Source organism: Aythya fuligula, chromosome 4 (assembly GCF_009819795.1).
Source record: "Aythya fuligula isolate bAytFul2 chromosome 4, bAytFul2.pri, whole genome shotgun sequence".
Classification (NCBI taxonomy): Eukaryota; Metazoa; Chordata; class Aves; order Anseriformes; family Anatidae; genus Aythya; species Aythya fuligula.
The window spans coordinates 18,047,183-18,070,775 of record NC_045562.1 but is presented as its reverse complement, the minus strand read 5'-3'; the positions used below and the strand labels follow the sequence as shown (position 1 = coordinate 18,070,775).

General features: G+C 37.5%; 2 protein-coding genes across 11 annotated transcripts in view; one reads left to right on the top strand and one right to left on the bottom strand.

The window, feature by feature from the left end:
* PCM1 (pericentriolar material 1) overlaps nt 1-3,526 on the bottom strand; it is a 41,932-nt gene extending 38,406 nt beyond the window's left edge. For 7 of the 8 annotated variants that reach the window (XM_032186258.1, XM_032186261.1, XM_032186263.1 and 4 more), the window contains exons 1-2: nt 3,366-3,526; nt 27-145 (exon numbers count right to left, since the gene is read on the bottom strand). In XM_032186258.1, coding sequence (XP_032042149.1) covers nt 27-122 — 96 coding nt within the window. In that variant the 5' untranslated portion in view covers nt 123-145; nt 3,366-3,526. Of the gene's footprint in view, nt 1-26; nt 146-3,149; nt 3,208-3,365 lie in introns of those variants that run through there. The other variant, XM_032186259.1, reaches the window with a different exon arrangement.
* Nucleotides 3,527-3,786: 260 nt separating this feature from the next.
* Nucleotides 3,787-23,593, top strand: part of FGL1 (fibrinogen like 1) — a 28,383-nt gene continuing 8,576 nt past the window's right edge. The window contains exons 1-6 of one of the 3 annotated variants that reach the window (XM_032186893.1): nt 3,787-3,809; nt 4,349-4,523; nt 4,690-4,744; nt 7,272-7,400; nt 15,586-15,661; nt 21,114-21,294. In XM_032186893.1, coding sequence (XP_032042784.1) covers nt 15,596-15,661; nt 21,114-21,294 — 247 coding nt within the window. In that variant the 5' untranslated portion in view covers nt 3,787-3,809; nt 4,349-4,523; nt 4,690-4,744; nt 7,272-7,400; nt 15,586-15,595. Of the gene's footprint in view, nt 3,810-3,995; nt 4,006-4,348; nt 4,524-4,689; nt 4,745-7,271; nt 7,401-10,574; nt 10,640-15,585; nt 15,662-21,113; nt 21,295-23,593 lie in introns of those variants that run through there. The other 2 variants (XM_032186894.1, XM_032186895.1) reach the window with 2 other exon arrangements.

The following is a 23,593-nucleotide window of genomic DNA, read 5'->3' as shown; positions in this document are numbered from 1 at the left end:
CAACCGAGAGCTAAGATGAAGTATACCGTGTTGTTCAGCCTGTCATCAAGGCTCTCATTGCTCCAGCCGGGCAAGTCCTGCTCATTCATGCCTTCTTCAAATGGACCACCTCCCGTTGCCATGATAAGCACCCACTAAAAAGAATCTAAAAGAAATAGTTGAGAGGAATAGGCTACATTACAATCCGTTCATATAGAATATTTTACATTATGATCTCTAACTTGAGATGACAACTACTTATTTGTAATAAAATGAAAACACAAACTTGTTTTAGGAAACTAAAACCCGTGTACGTAAAAATGTAACAGTGAGAAGAACACAGATACTGGCATTAAAAATTAATCAAGAAGCTGTGTGAAGGGAGTGCTGGTTTTATGTGCTTGCATGCATTTTGCTCAGCTTTGTGTGTATTTTTTTTACACCCCTTTTGCTTTTCCTTTTAAATCACTGCTCTTAGGAAGCACACAATATTTGAGGATCTCAATATTCCTCTAAAAGTACACTGCAGAGAGCTTGCAAAGACCACTCTGGAATTCATCAAGCCTGCACTTTCAGGTCCAAAGTGGTGTCTATTCGATACTCGACCTCCAAAGTCGCCTCCTGGATGTCGAAGTTCTGCATTTGTTTCAATATTAAGAAGCTGACAGAGCACCGAAGGCAAGACATGTCGATACAACACACATCAACAGGAAGTTTGTTATATTCTTTACTACAGGTTAAGTTATTTAAGCAGGTAATGCCATGCCACTTACATAATAGTTTCTAGGTAAATAAATGGTTTTCCTAGAGCTTTGCTGTTCGCATTAACTGTCTTGTTCTGTGCAGATTAAGCAACCTACACCTTAGGAATTCTCACATTCACTACTAGTTTTGACACAAACAGGAATTTTAAAAATTGTTAAAACTGAAAGGTCAGAAACAAAGTATTCCTCCGTAGCACAAGAATTAGATTACCCTGCTCAACAGGAGGCAGAATACATAGCTGTATGTACCATCAGGCTGCAACAAGAGCTGTGTATCCTAACTACCGCTCACACAGGTCCACTGCTCACAGCTACAAATTTGCTCCTCATAACAGCTTTACAACACAACAATCTTTACAGAGGTAGAAGAGAAACTGTCTTGTAAATACTTTCTCCAGGAAGGCTTAACTACAGTATTAGCCCATGATCGCCATTGTATCTTTAACTGAAAAACACAGAAAATTGACTGTTCATTTCTAAGCATTTTTCTACATCCTATCTAGTAGGAATTTTCACACCAAGACTTCACAGCATGCAGCTGAAGAAATCACCTAAAACTCAAAATTTTATGCAGCATCTAAGAAACATCTTTATAATCAGTTCCAGGATGGGGGGTGGGGAGGAAGCTGACATTTAAAAGGCTGCACTAGTACACCTAAGTCATTTATATATATAGTATTTCACCAAAATCACACCGTACAGCTAACAACAGTAGGTGGAATTGCACAAAGCGGGATTTGGATGCAAACACACCTTAGTACTGCTACATCATTTAGAAAATGGGATCTACAAGGCATGCTCACCCCACCACAACCACCTCTCTACTTGGCAGTGGATCACCCTCAGTCACGCTAACACACTGCAGGAGCAATTCAGCTTCTGCAGCCACAATCAGAACCACAATACCCGTATAATTACCGCCTGCTAGTTTGGAAAGTGGCAGATCTGAGCCCCACTGTGCTTGCACACCCATCCATATCCCTTCTTTGTCCCACCACAAGCATTCACAAGTCCAAGCAACCAGAGGGTACCACCTATAAACTAGTCCAGCCAACTAATGAACCAAACAAGCAAAAAAACCCAGATGAGATAAGTGGATCAGCTCCCCAGTCTGGCTAGTCATATGGCTCTATAAGCTCTAGCTGTAGGCTCTGCGAAAGCAAATAAAAACCATGCCATCAGTAAGAGCAAAACCAAGACAGATCTATACAAACACACCTTCTGTGCCACTTTCATCCAGGGACACAGTCCGATTAATTTAGAAAATAAAAACATGATGCCCTTCCACAGCGTGTTTGTTTACACATGGAAATGCAACTATCCTACAAACAGTTCACAGAGAAACTCTCCCACCAACTCCAGGTAAATTTGACAAGCACTCAAAGCAAAACAATAGTTATCAATTTAGCTTATTTTAGCAACAGCTGTTTTATAAACACTTTCTCCAGTTACAGAAGGCCTGTTCAGCTGTGCAAGACCCGACATTTCCACTGGCACTCCAACCTGACCTACGCCGCTAAGCACAATGAGTTCATCTTGACAAGCTCGGAGACCATCTGGGTTCACAGCCAAATTCAGTAAGCCGTTTCCTCGTAATACCATTATATAATTCTACCGAAACTGTAGCAAAGGCGATTTTTCCTACCTTCCGTGCAAAACCAAGAAGCAGCAATATTTATCTTCACATAATACAAATAAACGTTTACATTTATTTCATTGAAAATTTCCACAAAAGCTATTTTCACCTACCCTTGTTCTAAGAGTTTCTAATCACTTGTGAAGTAAGTTCACTACCACAGATGCAATATTCGGAATAGTTTTCTCAAATCAGAACCCCAGGCACACTTATTAGCATTCAGTATTCTACTAAATTTAGGATTCTACTAAATACAGCTCAAAAATAACAGCGACCTGATTACTTTCACCAAGTGAATTTTAAGAAAAAATGTGGTCTGCCTTCCTTTACATTTCCCCAGCCGGATGAAATCCTCTTCTAAGAGCCCTGGTGCCCTCCCATCATCCTACTCCTGCATCCAGCAACCCGCTTGCAATCTTAGCTCCTTGCACATTAGGGAATCTGCACAAAAGCCATGCTTGAGCATGTGCACGCTGCCTTACAGTAATTATCAGGAACTTGAGGAAAATAATAATAATAATAATAAAATCCTCTCAAGTACATTTACTACAGTAAAAATAAGGTAACAGGGCAGATTATGGTCAAAACTTTTACCTGCCAGAGCGATTAGGATCACACACATTTTGTGCATGCCGCAGCAATATAAAAATTGCTCTGAAGTATCACAGGATTTAATAATAAAGATACAAATTTAGATTTTTTTATTTATTTTTTTTCCAGTATTTTTAACTGCACCAGATCCGCCGGCACGTCTTCCCAACAGCACTCACCCCTGCTGCAACACCCCCCAGAAAAACCCTTCAGCTTGCAACTTCGCCTGGAGAGAGGCTAACAGCGGACCCCAGCAGCTATAAAAACCCCGGCAAAAGCCCCCCGTGCCCTCAGCCAGCCCGGGGCCCGCCCCGCGGCCTCCTCCCGCCGCCGGGCAGCGCGGAGCGGAGCGGGCGGCCCCCGCCTGGCCCCGCAGCCTGGCCCCGCAGCCTCACCCCGCGGCGGAGGGGCGGCGGCCCCGGGCTCGGTCGCTGCTCCGGCTCCGGTCCCGGCCGCGGGCGTCGCCTTCCAGCAGCGGCGGGCTCCGGAGCGCGGTGCTGCCCGCGGGGCCTCACAGCCCGGCCAAAACGGCCGCCGCCGCCGCCATCTTGGAGGCGCCGCCACAGTGCGGGAGGCGGGCGCGGCGGAGGGATCCGCACCGTTTCCGTGGTAACGCGGCTCGCAGGTGCCCTTCCGCGCTTGCGGGTGCACCGCCCCGGCTTGGCTACGTGACGTCAAGGCGCGGAGGACGGAGTTTCCCGCGCTTCTGCGCGCCTCTGGGAGGGGAGCCCTGCGCAGCGCGGTGGAAGGGCGGGACGGCCGGAACTCCAAGTCCCAGCGTGCACCGCGCGAGGAGAGCGCCCGCGCTCGTTCTATCTGGTCGCAACGCCTCCTGGGAGGTGTAGTTTTCCAGTCAGGGCGGCGCTCAGCGCGGTGGCGGGGCTAGCGGGAGCTTCCTTGGGGCCGCCTGTGAAGCGTCGGGCTCGTTTTGCCCTTAAAATAAAATACGCAAACTGATGAGTTCTATAAACGATTTTACCTGACTGGAAGAAGACTAGTAAAATCATGACGTCAAAACCATGAGGCTCGGATGAGGTCCGGAGCATTTATTTACGGCAGTTTCGCCTCACACAGTGCTGTGCTCTTTGGTCTCCTCCACGAATTCCCTGCTAAAAATAGAGCAGGGGAAGCTGGAGGTCATTTCAGTCAGTTTCTGGTCGTTTTCTACTTTTTCTGCGTTGCTACTGCACGCTCTTAGTGACTTGCTTTAGGGCTTGCAGTTTATAGGGCTGGGTTCCTAAAACTTTGCTGAGGAAAAAAAATAGGGAAAAACAAAAAAAGGACTAGCCATTTTATAAAATGGCATATATATATATATATGTATATATTTGGTAGTATTCGTGCCGTCATTTACTGTTATTTTCCATTTCTTTTTCAGAAAAGCTGATAGGATTTGTATTTCAGTCATCGTGGTCCAATTGTCAGAACAGGAAAAAGAAGCTACCATTTTCAGGATCTGCATTATGCTGAGCTCCAAGGCAGAAACATTAAGTATCTGAGTAAAGCTCCAGGTTCGTGGTGGGCTAGAGGCATTCTACCGAGACCACCTGGAGGTAGAGTTAAATCCCCAGTCATTAATACTTGTGCCAATGTTTTTTTGCTCCAGCAAAAATCTAGATGGCACATCAATCCCTCTCTAATTTAGAAAGGGAACAAAATCACTGGAAAAAAATCTGTGAAACAAAAATACTTCAATAAAAATATTTTTGTTTTCTCCAGCAAATGCCCTGGCATCAAAGGAATAGCTCTGGACAGCACCAGATGTGTGTAGAAGGTGAGCGTAAGCCTGTCAGTCAGCACAGCATTTTGCTCACATTCCTACCGTTGCAACATGCCTATATCCATAAGAGAAAGCACTGTAATGAAATTCTACAACAACCTTCTGGACACTCTACATATAAGGAGTAGATATCATTCATCTGCATTGCAGCTCCGCCACTTATTTATCAGCTTTTTAAAGTTATAATTGCAACTGATTAGTTATAATGTTAGAGTATTATAAAAGTTATATATAGTGTATATAATATAGTGTATATGGTATTATAAAAGTTAAAAAAACGTCTTTTTATCCTGGCCTCAGGTACCATGTCTGGATATTCAGCACAGTACTGGCAATGTTGCTGTTGGCAGGATGCTATTGTCACAGTGGCATACCTCTCAATGCCCAGCAGGTGGAAGCAAAATTTAAGAGGAAAAAAAAAATGCCTTAATACAGTGATTACAATTGTTTTTGTCACTGTGGTTTGTTCTTAAAATACAGCTCCTTCTTTGTTTCTTAAAAAAAAAAAAAAAAAAAAAAAAAGTCTTACATAAAAATATAATATGCTGTTAAGGAAAACCATTAAATAGATATTAGAATGTTTTAGTAACAATATCTTTATTGTACTCTTCTATGTATCAAAACTGTGTATTTTCTCATCCTTAATATAGGATGTGATATATTGGTAGTATGGCTCTTCTAGAAGCTTAAATTATCATCACTCTGATTCCCACTTGACATTTGGAGAATAATTTTTTTCTTCTTTTTATTTTGCTGTCCCTCTTCTGGAGTTGGCTGCACATTTGTTACCATATAAAAAATAGAAATAAAAAATAATTTAAGAGGTGCTTCAAAGAAATAAAACAGTACCAGCTGCTCAATACCATTTTTTATTGTGTGTGGTAGACTAAAAAAAATGTGCAATAAGGAACCTTAGATCTGCAAGAAGCATTACTGTAGATGGTTCTCTACTACTGCTATAAAATAACATCTCAGGATTTGGGAAAAATTGTGAGCCAAAACAATATGGCTTAAAGAATGTCTTGTTAATTAAAAAATAAACATACCTTTTGGGGGAAGTCCCATGTCAACACTAATGAGCCTCTAGACTGACAGTAACTAATTCCTCCTACAAAGATCTCTGCTATAAGTGCTGCCATCAGCAGACATACTAATGAATGCACCCTCACAGAAACTGACTGGATTATCTTTTGAGATAGTCCAGTTTAATTAGTATTGAAAGCTATGTCAGAGACATGATGATTTTTGCTTGTGCATCTGCTGGCCTTATCTTGTTAATTTTACTTTATTATTCTGGGGTTAAGGAAAAGAAAGCCAAAAAACAATAATAATAATAATAAACACAGGCATATAAAGACTAGAAACAAAAAGAAGTGAAGGTTTAAAGTTTAACTGAGACTGCAGAGATGTGAGAAGCTGGGGAGAAAGATTTTTAAGGGCACTGAAACAAAAGCAGTAATTAACACAGCATTTGAGTAATAGTAGTAATTGTTAGCTTCTTTGCTCACAAAGATGCTTTTACTGCAAAAATGTAACTGGCCCAAAATATTTAGACTACCATAATATGGCTGCAGAGCATCTATCAGGCCACCAAACTAAAGTTTGTTTGATTGATTTGTTTTGTTTTTTGTTTTTGCATAACATTACATTGGAAATATGGTTTCCTCTTAAGGCAATAGCAAAGAGTTTTGAGTTGATTTATACAGGAAGATAAAGTGTCTCTTTATCCCTGTGGGACCTGATAATATATTAAGCAGGCATAGGGCAGAGGCATTGGCATTGAATATCCCCAAACCAAGCATTAGGCTAGCCAAGGATTAGACAATTCATTACTGGTGAAGAAGAAAGCAAGTTGTGATGATCCACATAATAACCATCAGAAGCAATAAAGGAAAAAGTAACTGGCAGTTACAAAATTAGCTAAAATAGCTAACCTGCTTGGACCTTGGAAAAACATCTGCATGTTGGTCCTGAATTGACAGGACCCCATTGTAAACCTTCACCACAATCTGTAAGGATGGAGAAGGTAATCCACTTGACACTGCTTTTATCTCAGCACTCCGTAATAATTGCTGTTATGCACATTCCAAGTATTCTAGCAAAATGCTAGTTACTTAGTTATCATCCTTAGGCTCAAAAAGTGACAAGGTGGAGGCACAAGGCATAACCGGTTTGGTTTTATTAAACATGCTCATTTCGCACAACCAAAACACATCAGGAGAACCACTGTTTCTCTGTAACTCTAGGACCATAAGTATTCTCATTGTCCACTTTGAAGAGCCCATTTTGAAGACATTTTCAAGGAGGTCTCTGTAACACACAAGACAGCAAGGTCATAAATCACTATTCTACTCCTAATTTCAGATCCATTTTTTATGAAACAGTGTTTGTGAACAGCCTACAGATCCAGTGTTTAATCTGAATTTCCCTTTTTGTTTGTTGTTTAGTTTAACATTGCATTTGATACACTGCACTCTTAGTTGTATAGTCTAATTTTTTAATTTTTTTTTTCTGTTTCCAGTTCAGTAGCACCATCTTCAGTTTCTTCCTTGGCTGACAAAAGCAGTCCAAAATGAAACAAAAAATACTTCAGTTATTCTGAAATGTCAGATTTGAGTTAAACAGGCTTATCTGCAGATTCCTCAGAAAAGTGAGTAGCCACAACTTGTAATTTATAATACCTGGGATGGTCATTGTATATTATCACATTGTCTAGGCACTTCCACATTGCTTAGAATTCTGGAGTCACAATCTAGATGAATGCTTGACTGAAAGAAAACAAACAAACAAACAACAACAACAACATACATAATCAGGAGAAAGATTAAATGATTACACAGGTTGGAAATACCTCATAAATTTCTCCCTCGGAGCTGAATCAAAGGACAAGAATACTAAAGAAGTAAGGAACCCCTTTGTATATTATAAAGAAAAGTCCAGAATCAAAAGTTCTCCTGCCTCCCTGCCCAGCCCCAGATATTTTTTTTTTTTCCATTTTGAAATTAAATCCATCATTATTAGCTTTTTATTTTCCTTGGTTCTGAGTGTAGAGAATGAAAGGTCCTGTACAACCATCTGAGAGTTCATTCTAAGAGGAAGGGGTTGTAGATGCTTTCTTCCATTTTTTTTTTTTCTGTAGAAGTACTTGAGTGAAATATGATGACCCGGCATGTCCAATGACGATGCAAGGTTTGAAACTGGAATAACTTTGAAGTGTTTTAGTGTTTTAAATAACTGTGTAACCTAAATCATTTTTCCAATAAAATTGCTCTTGTCGTGCCTTTTTTTTTTTTTTTTTCCTGATGATAAGAGGAATAGTAGAGATTTGGTGCTATGTGATTTAATTTGTACTACTGGTTAGAGATGGCACCAATGGAAAACAAGACTCAGTTGACATATATTGAAGAGAAATTAGTTGGTTCACTTTTCTACAGAGATGATATGATTTGCAAGGTAGAATATAGGTGAAAGGTGTCTTTGGAGAGAACAAAAAGAAAAACTGAGGTGAACAGGAACCTAGGGAAAGGAGACAGTTCGGAGAAGGCAAGGTATCTAAGCTGTTCTTGTAAATAAGGAAGAAGATTACAGACTGTGTTCTCTTCCTGGCTCTTGCACTGAGATCTTGAGCAAGTCCTTTCTCTATCATATACCCTTCACACAGCAGAGCTTAACTCAGTTGAATGGAGACTGTTACATGCTTTCTGTTTCATCCTTAGCATTACACAAAATAAAACAATGCAGAGAAGAGCATAACCAAATTAATTCATAACAGATGGAATGAAAGAACATTTTGGCAAGCACTGAGTTACCATGTCATGGCTGTACAATCTTTGACCCTCCCACATTTCTACATGATATTTGAAGGTGATCTAAAACTTTCCTGGATAAGAACCATACACATGAGAAAAAAAAAAAAAAATCTTTACCTTTTATAAATAGAGTTTAACTACCTGCATTAGAGCTTATCATGGAAAAATGATGTTCAGTATACTATTAACGTTTTTTGCGTGCTTGCAATTTCCTTTGAGTCTGGATGATAAAAGGATGATATTATGAACACATTATCTTGTGTTTACTGATTTTACAAGCTGTTAAACTTCTGTTAGATAAAATACCTCAGGAAGTACTCAGCCGATGGCTGGAATATAATGGGAACAAAGACCACAGCTTTCTTTTGTTAGCTATTTCTTTTAAACTTCCACAAAAGAGCAAATATTCAATACAACTCTTTTTGCTGTACTTATGGGAGGTAATAAACATATTGAGTTAGTGTAAAAGTGAGGAACAGCATTTTATTCTTTAAATACTTTTTAAAAAATGATAAAACAGTAATTAACAATCCTTGCTATAATTAGTTTTAATTCTGTGCAAACTCTCCCAAGAAGAGAAAAATCTGAGTAAGTTCTCTTTGAACAGCCAGGTCATTACTGGCCATGTTGAGATCTATGGCATTTGCCAGTTTCCTGTATTTGATATATCTGATAGGTCAGAAAAAGACTCCAAAACCTTTCTCTTTTCCTTTGTGCTTATATGACTCCCATTTGTATAATCTTCAAGAGTCTTCTATTTAATGTCTATTCTTGCAAAATCGTTCCAATGATGTGCAGCCTCTTGAATACAGATCTCTGACTCGATGCCATATCGAATTTCTTGTTCTGAGTTCAGTCATGTTTAACTGAAAAACAGCCAGAGATTTCCGCCATCCCATCTTTGTTTAAAGACTAGAAGTGATGGAGTATCTACTTGTAGCCCTCAATAAATTGTTTGAATGCTCAGAGTTTACAGTTTTTAAGTCAGAGTTTAACATAACCATGCCTTTTTCCACTTTCCCAGTCCAGAGCCCACCCAGTGAGTCACACTATACTTTCCTGAATTAAGTCGGGAGTCCCACTATCATCAGGTATCCCCTTCCTACCAAAGTCATTAGCCATAGTAAGATGTTGAATACTTCTATTGAATTTTTATTTATTATAATTTTATCTTATTTATTGTAATTTATTCCAATTATTAACTACTTGAAATTCAGAAATTGAAGTTAAGATGTAATGGAATGAGTAAAGAGAAATACTGCCAGGTATTTATAGCTGTGGAACGTAAAACTCCTTTTATTGCTTTTGTTCACTATTTCCTTAAGAGTTTACTTCATCCAGAAGCATTCTTATAAGTATTCTCATTTGTTGAACTGTTTGGAAAGAGCCAGCATAACAGAAGGAAGGCAAACATGCAAAACAAATAACATCTTCAACATATATTTGTTGTATTCATCTGGCTCTAACAAGCTTACAAAGAAAATGGTAGTGTCAAACCAAGTCACTGAGACTTTTGGGTGCGTTCCAATTTAGATAAAAAATACCTGCATCAAACAGCATTCTTTTTCCTTTTTTCCTGTTCCCTTTGGCTTTGTCTGTATTAAGTTTCCTCGTTAGTTCGTTTTAAGCAGATTTCTTTATATTTTATCAGCTCTAAACTGTAACCTATAGTCTGAGAGTGTTTTCCCTCTACATCAGTCAGGTCAGATAAGCTCCCTATAGCTCTGAAGCCTCAGAGATTTAGGTTCTGGTTCAGGAAAGCTGAATGTCACGCTGAGACCAATTTCCTGGATCACAGCAATGAAAGAAAGTGGATGATTCTTTGTTCTTGTTGGTCTATTTTTATTTCAGAAGTGTTGTGTTAGGCACAAAATTACAAAATTCTCCTTCTTATGTTGCAATTCAGAGTTGATAGCTGCGACTCCTCAGTAACATTCCTGCCCACTGACTCATAGCAGATGTAAGCAGCAGCACTACAGAATTTAATAGCAAAAACAATCGCAGTCTGGGAAGGGCTCTGGAATTCCTTGCATCAGCTTAAGAAGATTTAACAACTTTGAGTTCTGTCCAGAGGGGAAAGGTAAATGTTTTAGGTACCTGTGAGGGAAGAAGAAAGAATTTGGGGTAATTTCTATACTTACGGATTAAAAGTAGTTTTTGAAGGTCGTATAACTGGTGCAATATTGCTAATGATATAGGAATGTTGCTTCGGTAGGATCTAGCTATTTTGCTATGATGAATACTCAGTTTGATAATAAACCCCATATTCAAATCTGTACTTTCTAAGTGTCTAATAATGTATGGCTGGATGAATAGGGCTGCTTTTGAGGCCTAGAACTGGATCAGATCATGAATGATCTGTCCATTTTTCAGATGAGGAAATTGGCTCAATTTTTATAGCACTACCTAATTAAAACAAAGCAAAGTTTGTTCATGAGTTTAATCTCTAAAACAGGCTTGGCTTCCAAGTCATTAGCTGTCCTTTTGGCAGACAGATTCTCATTTATTATTATTGTGTTTTTTAACATGGCAGTTCTTACTGGCACTGTGCAAACAGAAATTGGCATCTGAATTTTATATAGCTTGCTGTCTCCAGAATTCAAGAAGGAAATAGGCTGAGAGTTCAGTACTTTCATAGCACAAGAGTTTTGCTCGTATCGTCAAGTCTAGTCAGTAACTTGTGATTGAAAGACACAGAAAAATATTAAATTTGGTGGAAATTGGACCATAGGATTTACTATCTGAATAGCCTGTAAAGAAATCCCAAGTACAAAAATGCAAAAATATTCAGAGGTATTTTTCTTTAAGTTTAATTGTGTAGCTGTAGGAGAAATCTTTCCATATGGTCATGCAAATGCACATTCCAGGTGTGATCTTTGGTATCTGAGTAATCTCATAAGGATAAGATTTGCACTTAATCCTCAGTTTTGCTAAAATAGAAAGCAGCTAATTATTAAAGGCTTGTGCTTTCAACTCAAAAATGTTACAACGAGGTTTTCTCAGTCTGTCTTGATGTGTGATAATCAATCTGCGTGTCTGCTGTCTGAGCTGAAAGCTTTCCTGGGAAGGAGTCTCCCCTGCACAAGTTTGTTTGGTTGATGCTTTTGTTATTTGTTTGCTTTTAAATGGGAAAACTGTGTTATAACCAAAGCTTTGGAAGTCTCTCAGTACACATTGTCTCTTTGGACTCACGAGCATCAGCAATACAAAAATAGTTATGCAATTGTCTTCATCTGTGACGCGGATTAAGGCTTGGGTGGTTTTGGTTTTGTTTTGTTTTGTTGTTTGTTTGTTTGTTTTTCATGTTTTTTTACTGCATTATGCGTGAAAGTTATATTCTCTCCCTACATTTTAAATTATTTTACCCTCCAGGCATATTTCTGGATAAGGCATTTTAAATAGCTATGTAACAACCAGGCTAAATATTTCAGTGGGTGGAGAAATTAGTTTGAGAAATTGACTTTCAAAGCTGTCTTCCTAGAGCAGGATTTTAAGCTTCCCTTAAACACAGCTTTAGCTTTACATATCACCAGAAGATAAACATACAGTTTCGGAGAACTGTCACTGAACCAACCTATTTTGAAACTTTGAGTAGAAAATAAAAAACTAACTAATAGGTAACAACATTAATTCCCAGACCAAAGCTGTTTATTCAGTCAGCGTGTGCAAAACACTTTGAACATGTATGAGGTCTGATCCTATTGTATGATATTTTACTGCTTTTCTAATCACTTTTCTGACTGCTCAGTGAATCTCCTGTGATTGCAACTGTGGAATCAGATAACTACATGAATTTATATCCACTGACAAACTGTCTCAAATATTAGTACTTCCAGAAACAGCTCTGCTTACTCTCCTCTGCCCCTTCTGGGTCTCCCTGCTGGGCAGTTACAGAAGCAGAGGAACATTAGGTGAACCATTTGCTTTCAGACTTTGTCTCCTCCTAGTCTTCTTGACCTCTCTCTCTCTCTCTCTCTCTCCCTCTTTATTTTATTTTATTTTATTTTATTTTATTTTATTTTATTTTATTTTATTTTATTTTATTTTATTTCCCCCTGATGACAGCAACAGAAAGATGTTGCTTTACTCAACCCTTGCTCCTACTTCAGGCCTACCTCGGTATTTTTTTTTTTATTTTTATTTTTTTTCCTGTGTCCTCTCTGTTTCAGTGTATTCCCTGTTATTGGATGACAGGTCTGCCAAATGGAGATCTCAGTTGCTAGTTGCTCCCTTTCTATATGCCCCTTAATTCTCTTATGATCACAGTGAACTCAAAATTAGCATGACTGACCACATGATTAATAATGCACCAGAATGCACCTTGGCTTTATTGTCTGACTCCCTTTCTTAAAAATTAAACTCCAGGGCAAGGATACCTTGAGCAATATATTTAAAACATCACTTTATAATTTTATTTATGAGGGTACTGAAAGTGATACTGACAACATTGTCTTCCAAGTGCAGCCCTCATGAAGTTTTCCACGACAGGAACATACTTTAGAAAGAGGCACACTTTAAATAGAAAAGTGACTTCATCATCTGAAGGTGACAAACCAAACCAACTGCACAAACTCTTCAGCTCTTGGTTCCTTTTGTGCAGTATGCTTGCAGTAGCTCACACATACTGTAAGAGAAATGGTCTGCCTTGATTGTGACTAACGGTCTTCTCTTTCTTAGCTAATATAAATTGTTCTGAACAGTATGTAAGATATACCCAATAGTGTGATTCTTATTTTTAATAAGAATATTGTATTTATAAAGATGTGCAATCCTTTTAAGACCGATGCAGCTTTCACAATAACTGAAATCACGATATAACATCTTGAATATAAAGATTAATTGGAGGAAGAACAGTGTGTTTTTGTAATTAAAATAGCAGAATTGAGCAGAGCAGTTAAAGAATCTCCCAGTGAAAAAATAGAAACCCTTCTCTCCTAAAAAACGTTTTCAAGAAATGCATGGAGTAGAGACTGAAATTATCTAAGATAGGTCATTTGCAGCTTGCCCAGACAGCTAACGTGTTCTTTGGGCACTCCTCTCCCACAGCAGTCAATGTCATTGCAATAGATGGCAAGAGCTGCAATAGCCCTAACTACTACTATTCTAGGTGAAAATGCATGTTTTATCATGGGAAAAACCTCTGAAATCCAAATTAATAACAAAACTCAATGCCAAACAATTCTTGCAGATGCAGCCCCCCACTTTTTAAGCTTTAAATTCAAAAGACTCACCGCTTTAAACAATAGCAGAACTTGTACTGAATTTTATTAAAGTTTCTAATTGAAATAACATAACATTTATGTGGTTAATGTGAAGAAAAACAAGTTAAAATTTAGAAATCGTATGACATAGAAATAACAGATTTCAGGTCACACCTTCTATTCATTAAACATTTTATAAATAATTTACAAGGGACCCCTCTGGAATCCTTAGAGATAGACATCAGCTTAGTGTAGTGCTTTGCAGCTGAATGGTAGATTTTGCTTATGTATTTCCAAAATTCTATTAAAAAATCTCTCTGAGCTAGCTGTAACATGGGGTGCTAGGCAACCCTCAACACCTTGCATTTCCATCCAGTCTAGTGCAAGAAGCTGTGTAACAAGATTTATGCAGAAACATGAACTCTGCAACAAGTTTGATGTTTTCAAACCAGCAAAACTCAGAAATAAAACCAGAAATAAATTGCCTTCTTAAATAAAATTAGTATAATTTAATGTCCTTAGTATTTCATAGGTGATTAAAACCTGCAGTTGGACAGCAGTGTAATTTGTACTCTTGCATGAAGCTTTTGGAGATTGGTGAAAATGAAGTTGAATTTGTCAGATTTTATAAGAACTTAAAAAAAAAAAAAAAATTCACATAAGCACCTTGGTTTTCTTTGTACAGTAAAAGGCACAGTCTGCCAAAGTTCCACTGGTATTTCGTCTTAATTTCTGTAGAAATAAGAGTGGAAATTTCCATAAAGTTGATTCAATAAGCACATGTTGAAATTGAATCATTAATCTCTATAATGTATCTTATTCTTTGTCTAACCACAAATGCTTTAACATGTATTTAGCTGATTTAGTTTAATAACTAGAAAAAGCAGAGTGGACACATATTTTGGTTTAAATTGAATTAGCATATCTTAAATGAAAATTTCGTAAATTTGAGGGAAAAAAAAAAAAAAAAAAAAAAAAAAAAACCTTCAGCTTACCATTGCAGCAGTTTAATTTAAAATTTGAAATTGATTTATGTATAATCTATGTCAATATTTTACTTGTTACAGAAGTTGGTTTCTCATCTGTGAACTGAAAAACATGCATCTACATTCTGGAAACTGTTGAAGATATATTAACTAACATTTGCAAGGCAGTCAGATACGATGGTGATTTTTTGGCATATTAAAGAATTTTCCTATGAAGTAATGGGACTTAAAATCCTATGGGCTGTACAGTACAAAATATACATAGCTATTAGTTGATAGATGTCATCCTTGTCACCACTAGAATAAAAGCTGATAACTGTTACACATTTTTTCCAAAATTAATCTGTGACAGAAAAATTATTACCTCCATCCTTTCCTGGGACAAAGGACTTGCACAAGACATTTTCTTTACTTCAAGGACAGCTAACCAAATACAGATTTTAGTTAACTTGAATGTATAGAGACCTTTCTCCCAACTTTCAGAGCCCAAGGAATATTCTTCTGCTTTACTCAAAATTTTAAAGGGGTATTTTGCTTTTGTCTTATTCCACAGTAAGTCATGTCATTTTGTAGCCTTGATTAACCCTCCTAAAATGTTTGGAGATCTCTGATCCTTAGTGGCCTAAAAAGGATTGTTTTTACTGGTTTTTGAAGGAGTATTTTATCAGACTATTTTATACATTGTAATGAAGCCTAAATATACGCTGTATTTGTGAATTATAGAGAAATAATTATAGGTTAATTTGATTATTTGCAATAACAAGTAAAGATGTCAGGTGTAAATCGTTAGCTTTAACGTTTAAGTTAACTACTATTTCATTTGTCCCTCTACTTCACAGCTTCCAGAGAATGAAGATTTTGATAGTGATTGATTTTGTCCTTGCAGCTAGCCTGACGGATACTATTGCGAGCTCTGTAAGTTCTACTCCTTAAGTTTATGTTTAGAGTTTCTTCTAAATAAAGAAGAACTTCTCTAGCCCTTACAGTGTATCTCAGCTAGATCTGATGGCAGAACCTTTGACAGAAAAGATTAGAATACAAAACAAATCCAGAAGACTGGGGAAATAGCCTCTACCAGTGTTCAGTGGAGACAAGTTTCTGATAAGGAATGACAAAACAGGTGCATAAATATACAATGGCTGAGCAATAGCACTGGAGAAAGTAATCCAGTCAGTTTGTGACTGGATCCAACATGGAGAAAGAGGCAATAGAATACCTTTACTAAAAAGTTATCACATGATGCGTTAACATGAACATTGTAGAGGATGCACTGAAGGCAGTTATTGCACTGAAGGCAGTTATTGCTTCCATTCCGTGGTAATGCTAACTCAGAATAGCAGCTTCAGTTTTGAGTAACGTACTTACAGAAAGGCCGAAACAGCTCATGTCTCACAAACTTAGTGGCTACAGCAGTGCTATGCTGATACAAAGCAAGAAGAATGTTTCTATCCTCTTCTACCTGGTCCACTGGCCTTAGGACTTCCTCTCAAATCAGATCCACAGCTTCACTGTCTTACTTGTTGCCATGTTACTATGTTGTAGCTCACACTGAGAAACAATGAACACAACTCCTTTGATTCTGGCTTCCCAGACTTTGTACTACTTATTTTGCGTCTCCAACAGAAACACAGAAACACATTTATTCCACCACTTAAAATAGTCGTAACCTTATCAGTCCTGTACTGCCCGTCTTGGCTGTCCTTTCTAGTTTAATATTCAAGTCCTAATTGGCAGGGACCTTGGAGACTGAATTTTTGATTCGTAATTGCCTCTGTGGAAGTGGTTGTCAAATTTACAACTAGGTAAGCATAACTGTTTGTGGCTGTCTTAGGAAAGCCTTTTGTTTAGAAAAGTAGCTCTACAGGGAGAAAATAGGTAGGATGCACCTGCCTCTGTAATCACCTTTGCTTACTGGAGAAAAAAAAAAAAATATTGATTTTTATAGAAACCTACTGAGAAAAAGGCAATACAATGAAATACATTTGATTTATTTTGATTTTTTCTTTTTTAGTTGGAATATTATGGGCTGTGGCTGACTGTGACTGAGCACTGGGAACATTCTGAAATTCCTCTCTAAGTTTTCATATTTAATCTCTTTAAAATACTATTCTCATTCGAGGTATTCTTTAAGCTCATTTAAATTCTAAAAATACAGGAAAAAGCACCTCAAAGAAAGAGTTGGTATTTTTGTAGCTTTCATAAATTATTCTAAATATAATTTGTAGCATCAGTTTTAATGAAAGGACACTGGCTGCTAAATAGCCCTCACGATAATGAAATAAAATAAAGAATGTGAATGCATACTAATTGCAGCAGCTGCTTAAATATGGAACCGTGTGTCCAAGAGCAGAGCTGTCAGCAACAGTTAGATAATTGCTTCTCAATGTGTAGTACAAACAGTTGCTTCACTGAAACAGAGAGAACAGGTTGTGTTTAGTCTAGTTTCAGTGTGCACTACTGTCCAATAGAGAAAGTCATGGTCAAATTCACATTTTTTAAGAGCATTTCACTATTATAATTGCTTTACTTTGATCCATATCTAACAAAAGGAATAGCAGTAAGTTATAGCTGCCAACTCTTACACTGTAACCCTAGGATACCTTTTGCTTCTGTATTACTCTAGCTGTGCACTGTTTTAACCTCAATGATTTTAAAAGAGTTATCCTGCGACAAAGCGGAGTAGTACATGCAAAGAGCAATCTTGTGACATGCAAATCTAAAAGCCACAGCGATCCACCTTGAAAGTTACACAGCTAACTTAGGATTGTCCCATGGGGAAAATATGTCTGGGATTCCAAATACGAGAATTGCAGTGTTGCTGTTCAGCAGTAAAGCATAACAGGAACTGGAGTTCACAGCAGGAGATAGCAATGAGAAGACCTGAGTCAGGGAGAGAAAGCAAAATATCAGATACAAGTACTGTTCAAGGTTGCTTTCAAGACTAGTTCTGTTAAATCATTTGTTTCTTTTGGTGTACTTAGCACTGTTCATGGTTTCTTTATTGTCACCTAGTACTTAGTCACCTAGTCAGCATCATGAGCTTAAATCTTTTGCAACAGGAAATTGTGATGTATAATGCAAATATGTTATTTCTTACCCTATAGCAAGTGTGCAGTCTGTAAAGAGGATGAGAATCGGTTCGATGTTACTTTTCCATTTTCATGAAATAATTCACACTTTTTAAGTCAACAAAATGAAAAGATAACTTTAAAATACAAAGTTAAGAATAATATTTGGAGATACAGACTGGATAGTTTTAATTTGATTAAAAGGAACAGACCTTTTATGGCAGCATATGAAGTAGTGCCACATTAAAGGTAGATGGCAAGTTTTTCTAAGGTACAAAAAGGCTTTTTGGAGAAGGTCTGTACTTTGCTATATAATTTAAAAACAGTAGGAGAATGGCTGTCAGCAGTACAGGTAGGCAGAATGATGCATTTTCACTAGACCTGCAAAAAACACAGCTGCCTGTAGCTCTCCCTCCTCAAAAGCACAGACTCTTACTTTAACTTTCACTTTAAGTGAAAATAGCTCTTCATAGTTCAGACTCTGCCACATGGGAAAAAAACTATCTACCTGAGGTCTTGCTTATGACATTGCAGGGGCCTGGTTGCAGGGGCCAGCATTTCCAGGATAACTGAAGTCTCTCCTGTTTTTTATTACCATGTTCTCCCAAGTTGTGCGTACTGAGGTAAGACTGTTAAAGGCCAACCTCCTCAGTAAACAAAAGCATGGGAGCTCCTTTATAGCTTACTATGATTAAGATTAATATTTCATCTGAGAAGTTTTTGGTTTTTGTTTTTTTTTTTTTTTAACTCACTCTTTCTCAACCCACCTATATATCTGTCCAGTTCCCATTCATTTTCTGTGTGCACTCAGGAGCAGGCTGAGAATTTGCAGAGAACTTTCTCTTCTGAATGGCTCAGAATGGCTCTACTCTTTTGAAAAACTTTCTTTGTAATATGAAGCATGTAGCACACTAGTCATTACGTATGGTCAAATAACCTATAAGCCTCTGTAGAAAGTGTGTACATGCATGTATTTATTTTTCTTCTTAAGTTCCCTGCTAGGAAAAAAATAAAATAAAATAAAAATAAAAGAGGGCATGTTAGGGATCTTGTATAGCTATCAACAAATAAAACATATTTTCTTAAATATTCTTAAATAGCATAGGACTTTAGGGATATTAGGTCACTGGCTGCTTTTGTTTTATTTCCTTCCCAAAATTTTAGTGTTTGGTAAATTGTGCATCTCACTTACAGCTCCTCCTTGTGGTCAAGCACCTTCAAGGCTTATCAGGACCTAGTAGGAAGCAGACAGTCGGAGCCTGCAGACAAACCTGTTGACACAGCCGGCTGACATGGGCAGCCCAGCCCCAGAGAGGCAGCCAAACCTTTTCCTCTCAGACAGGTCACCGACAAACTGCCTAGTCCTGCCGCATGTATATTCCCCATTCTTTTATTCCACTGTATATATTAGATGGCACTTAAACAGCCATCTGATACACTGCAGAAATACTCAGAGCAGAGGCCTCTAATCAGGTTTGTTTGCAAAGACAGCAAGCATGATCAACACGTTTTTCAATGAGACTGAACATTACAGTCAAATGGCACATGATGGCTAGGAAGCATTTGAATGAACTCACGGACATACAGTACTCTCCTGAAATTTGTTAAGTTCATTTGTCTATGTTGAAAATGAATTCTATCCTCTGTATTCAAAAAGGAAAGGGGCTTGGACATCAGCAACACTTATTTCTATCAGAAATGACATCATAGTCGTGACACTGTTCATAGAGATGTTTCTCAACAGTAGCAGAAGTTCTGCTTTTTAACTAGCACCAGAAATTACTTATAAGTCCATATGTGTTGATCATGAAATGTGATTTCTTATTAATACTGTTAGTTTAATTTGAGTTTGCTCTTAGAGTTGTGGTGAGGTACTAATGGTACTGCAAGGAAGTCAGTCCAACCAGAGCCATGCCTGTGCTGCACAGAAATGTACAGAATGGTACCAGCTTTTCATATAGACAAAAAAAAACCACACACACATCACTGCAGCAAGAAAGTGACAAGAACCATATTGATGGTAGTTTTCATGGAAAATACATGAGGCCTGAGCCTGGTACAAAATTATGCTGATGCCAGTGGAGCTTCACATCAGTATGCTGCTTCAGATCTCTCATTCAGCGTGATAGGGCAATGTTCTAAGATATCAGCTCTTCCATATGGATGGCAAGTGTTACAGGTCTACATTCAAATAATGTTGCCCTATGAATAAGGTTGTACCAATTTAGAACTGCTGTATATTTGATCTCGCCTATCAGATTTCCAAAAGGTTGTCCTCTGATTTTACTTTTACAGTGCTGGTTGTGCTCTCATGCAAACACCATAGCTACTAAACTATTTGCTCATATAAAGTTGCAGACATGATGTTACTGATACAAAACCTCATGTCACGTTTGTAGAATGTATCAGAAAATCCCAGAGGCTTTCCCCTCCCTTTTGAAATCAAATTTGTTTATTATGTATTTGAAACTGTACAAGCTGTTGTAATTTAAGCTCCCTAGCTCAGGCCATAGCCTTACCATAGCCATTAATCTAAAAACTAAATAAATAAATATATTGCTCTGTATACATTGAGCATGTCAGAATTTGGAACTGTTATTCCAGCTCTCCTGTGTCATATATCAGTATGTGCAGTGAGTGGAAGGTATCACTGTATTAAAATCATCACATCTCCGTTACTCCGCACGGTAAGATAGGAGTACAGGTCATAGCACGATACCGACTTTAAGTTTTAAACTCTTATTTTTCGTGCATATTTGCAGTTTCTTAGGGGCTATTTAATTTAGTGTGCCAAAAAGAGCTTGAAACTTTACAATGTTTATGTTGGCAATATTTAGATCCTTATCATAAGAAGTGTGTAATCAAAAAGCACTTGAAAATGAACAATGAAATTGAAAAGGTATCAGCATGGACTGCATTTCTTTAAAATTCTGGCAGTTTTGGAACCTGCACCATGTTGGTAGGAGGCCTCACTGGGAAGTAAATCTCTGTGCATGATGAGGTGATAGATAATAAACAATCTGTATGATAGTGTTTTTATGGAGTCTCCTCTGTGTGTTTCCAGAGAGAGCTGGTAGCTTAGCCGATAAAGGGAGAGTCTCTGTGCAAAGCTGGTATGGTTGGATACTCTATAGTGTATTAAATCAGTTAAAGTAGAGGTAACAACTAAAGTAGAAGTCAAAATAGTATCTGTAAGGAATTAAGACAGAAATGCTTTATTCAGGTTATTTTTTTTTCTTTATATGTTAAACTTGACAAAAAAATATTGATTTTACAATAGGATGCATTTTCATTTTTAGGATCTACAAAACTGTTTTCGAGAGCAGATACAACTTCAGGCCCAGGTGAGACTTCTGGAACATCGTGTGAAACAGCAGCGGTTAAAAATTATACAGCTTTTAGAGAAGAAAGAGATACAGTACAGTGACAGAGGAGATGAAAACAGTGCCATTGACTTGGGAGGAAAAAGGCAGTATTCAGGTTAGAAATGAAGCTATTCTTTTCATTTCTGTTCATTGTAGTGATACCCAGAAGCTTTAGCACAATTAGACCCATTGACATATTGTTTTGTAGCTCACAGAAAATGGTTTGTTTAAAGCACAGTATTCAGCTGTTACCTAGGCCTGTGTTCATAAATCAAATCTGGATTGAAGAGGTTTATTTATTTATTAATAGCACATAATTAAAAAGCAATCAGTGAAAAATACATTTAGAATCGGTATCAGCAATGCAACTGATAATAGTTTGGTGATATCCCGGTTGTTTTTTAATTTGGTTGACGATCAACTTCAGTAAATTTCATCACTGATAATTCACTGTTTCACATTATCATTTTAGAGGCAACCATCATCTCAGAAAAGATAGTTTCAGATATTGTACTCACACACAGAGTTTGTAAACTCACATTCCTATAACGTCTGGTTATCTTGGTCATGTTACCACCAGGGGGTTGTACAGACACCCTGACATCTATGATAACTCAGAAGAAAGTCATGCTTGCTACAAGGAGCTATACCTTTCAAGTGGTTGGAAGGAGAATGTGGTAAAATGGTTTCCTTTTACTTTTTGTTTATTTTAAGTGAGACATCATGATGGAAAAAATATATTACACAGTAGCTGTATGATCTACTTTGTCTCTTGATTTCTTAATAGATTTTAAGATGGCATTTTGACAGACAAAGCCCAGAAGGATTTTAGGGGCTTATCTATCTTTTGACTGCTTTTGCAGTCTTTTCTTTCTCAGCTGCAAACAGTAGTAAGGTTTCAATTGATGTTTCTCTCAGTATAAGAGAGAACTGTTTAGAGGAATACTATAAATAAAAAATAATACCTAACCATAAGATGCTAGTATAGTTAACAATACCAATAATAATAATAATAATAATAATAATTGCAATAGATAATTCTAGTGGCCTGTTCCTCATAAAATGAAACCATTTGCAGACTATGCTTGTTATGGGGAAAATATGGCTTTTGTGGTTTTGCACATTGAAAAGGACTGGTTTCTGTTACAAAAAGGCAAATCATGCTAAAGAATTGCAAGTACAGCACCTCTGCAACCCTGAAGCTTTTGAGCATTCCCATCTAAGAAATTCCTAACGAATTATTAATTATCTCCTAAATGTGGTAAAACTGTTGTTGTGCTGTAGAACATACTTGTCCTAATAACTCTTAGAGTTACATCCCAAATGATTTAGCTTAATACAGGTAAGGCAGATGAACTAAATGACCAGGAAGGCCTCAGAGAACAGAGAGATTACTAAATGCAACTACCTTAAATTTACAGTGTTCTTCCAACAGAACATTTTGAAAACTGGCATGTAGAAGTAGAAGCTGTTCAGTATACCATTACTAATCTTTCCCATTTTAAGGTGCTTAACTGCCAAAAATTGGCAGCATATTACAGTCTTAGGTCAAATTGCTAACAGACCAAGGAATATTAAAATGTCTTTGGTATTCTGTGTTATCACCAGTAAAGATGTTCTCCATCACAATTGTACTTTTATTCCTTTAACATTGGGGTATAGTGTTTTAATTGCTAACCCAAAATGAATGTTTGAATCTAGTTTGAAAGCTGAAAGTTTGATTCTAATTGCAGAATAGTTTAAAGAAGGAGTTTTAGAAATTATTTGAAAGGTAGTGGGATTAAAGAAGTAATATATTAGAGACTCTTGTTGTACAAGAGACAGCAATATCCCAACATATATTAAGTCCTCCATACTCTGCTAATTAAGTAACTCATTCAAAAATAGGATGTCTCTGCAAAATAGGAAAAATCATGAAACAGATGGACACATGGCTAGCAATTTAATGACCTTACTTAACTGGAACTTAAGATGCTCAACACCCAAGTCCAAACCCCAAACTGATAAAGACACTCAAAACAAAACACCTGCCATGCACAATCCTCTTGTTTAATACAATAGGTGTGCGAGTTCTGATCTGTAAAGTCCCTGAAGCATCCATGTTTACAAAAATAAGCCTGAAATTGTGATATCTGGATCTCTTATATTCTTAATGTTGCAAAACTGTGACTGAGTTAGGTTCAGCTCCAGACTTCACAGTTTCTAAAATACTGGGTTTAAGTTGTTTATATTCTGGTGGTGATCTAGTCTCTCTGCAGTGGAAGAAAACAGTGTGTTAATCCGTCATTGCTGGAGTGAGGTCCAAACTCATCTAAAATAATAAAAATTCCCAAACAATAGCTGGATTGAAAAATACAATTTGGGGGTGTGATTCTTGGATGGTGTTGCTTTCTAGTTGTCCAGCACTAGAGAGT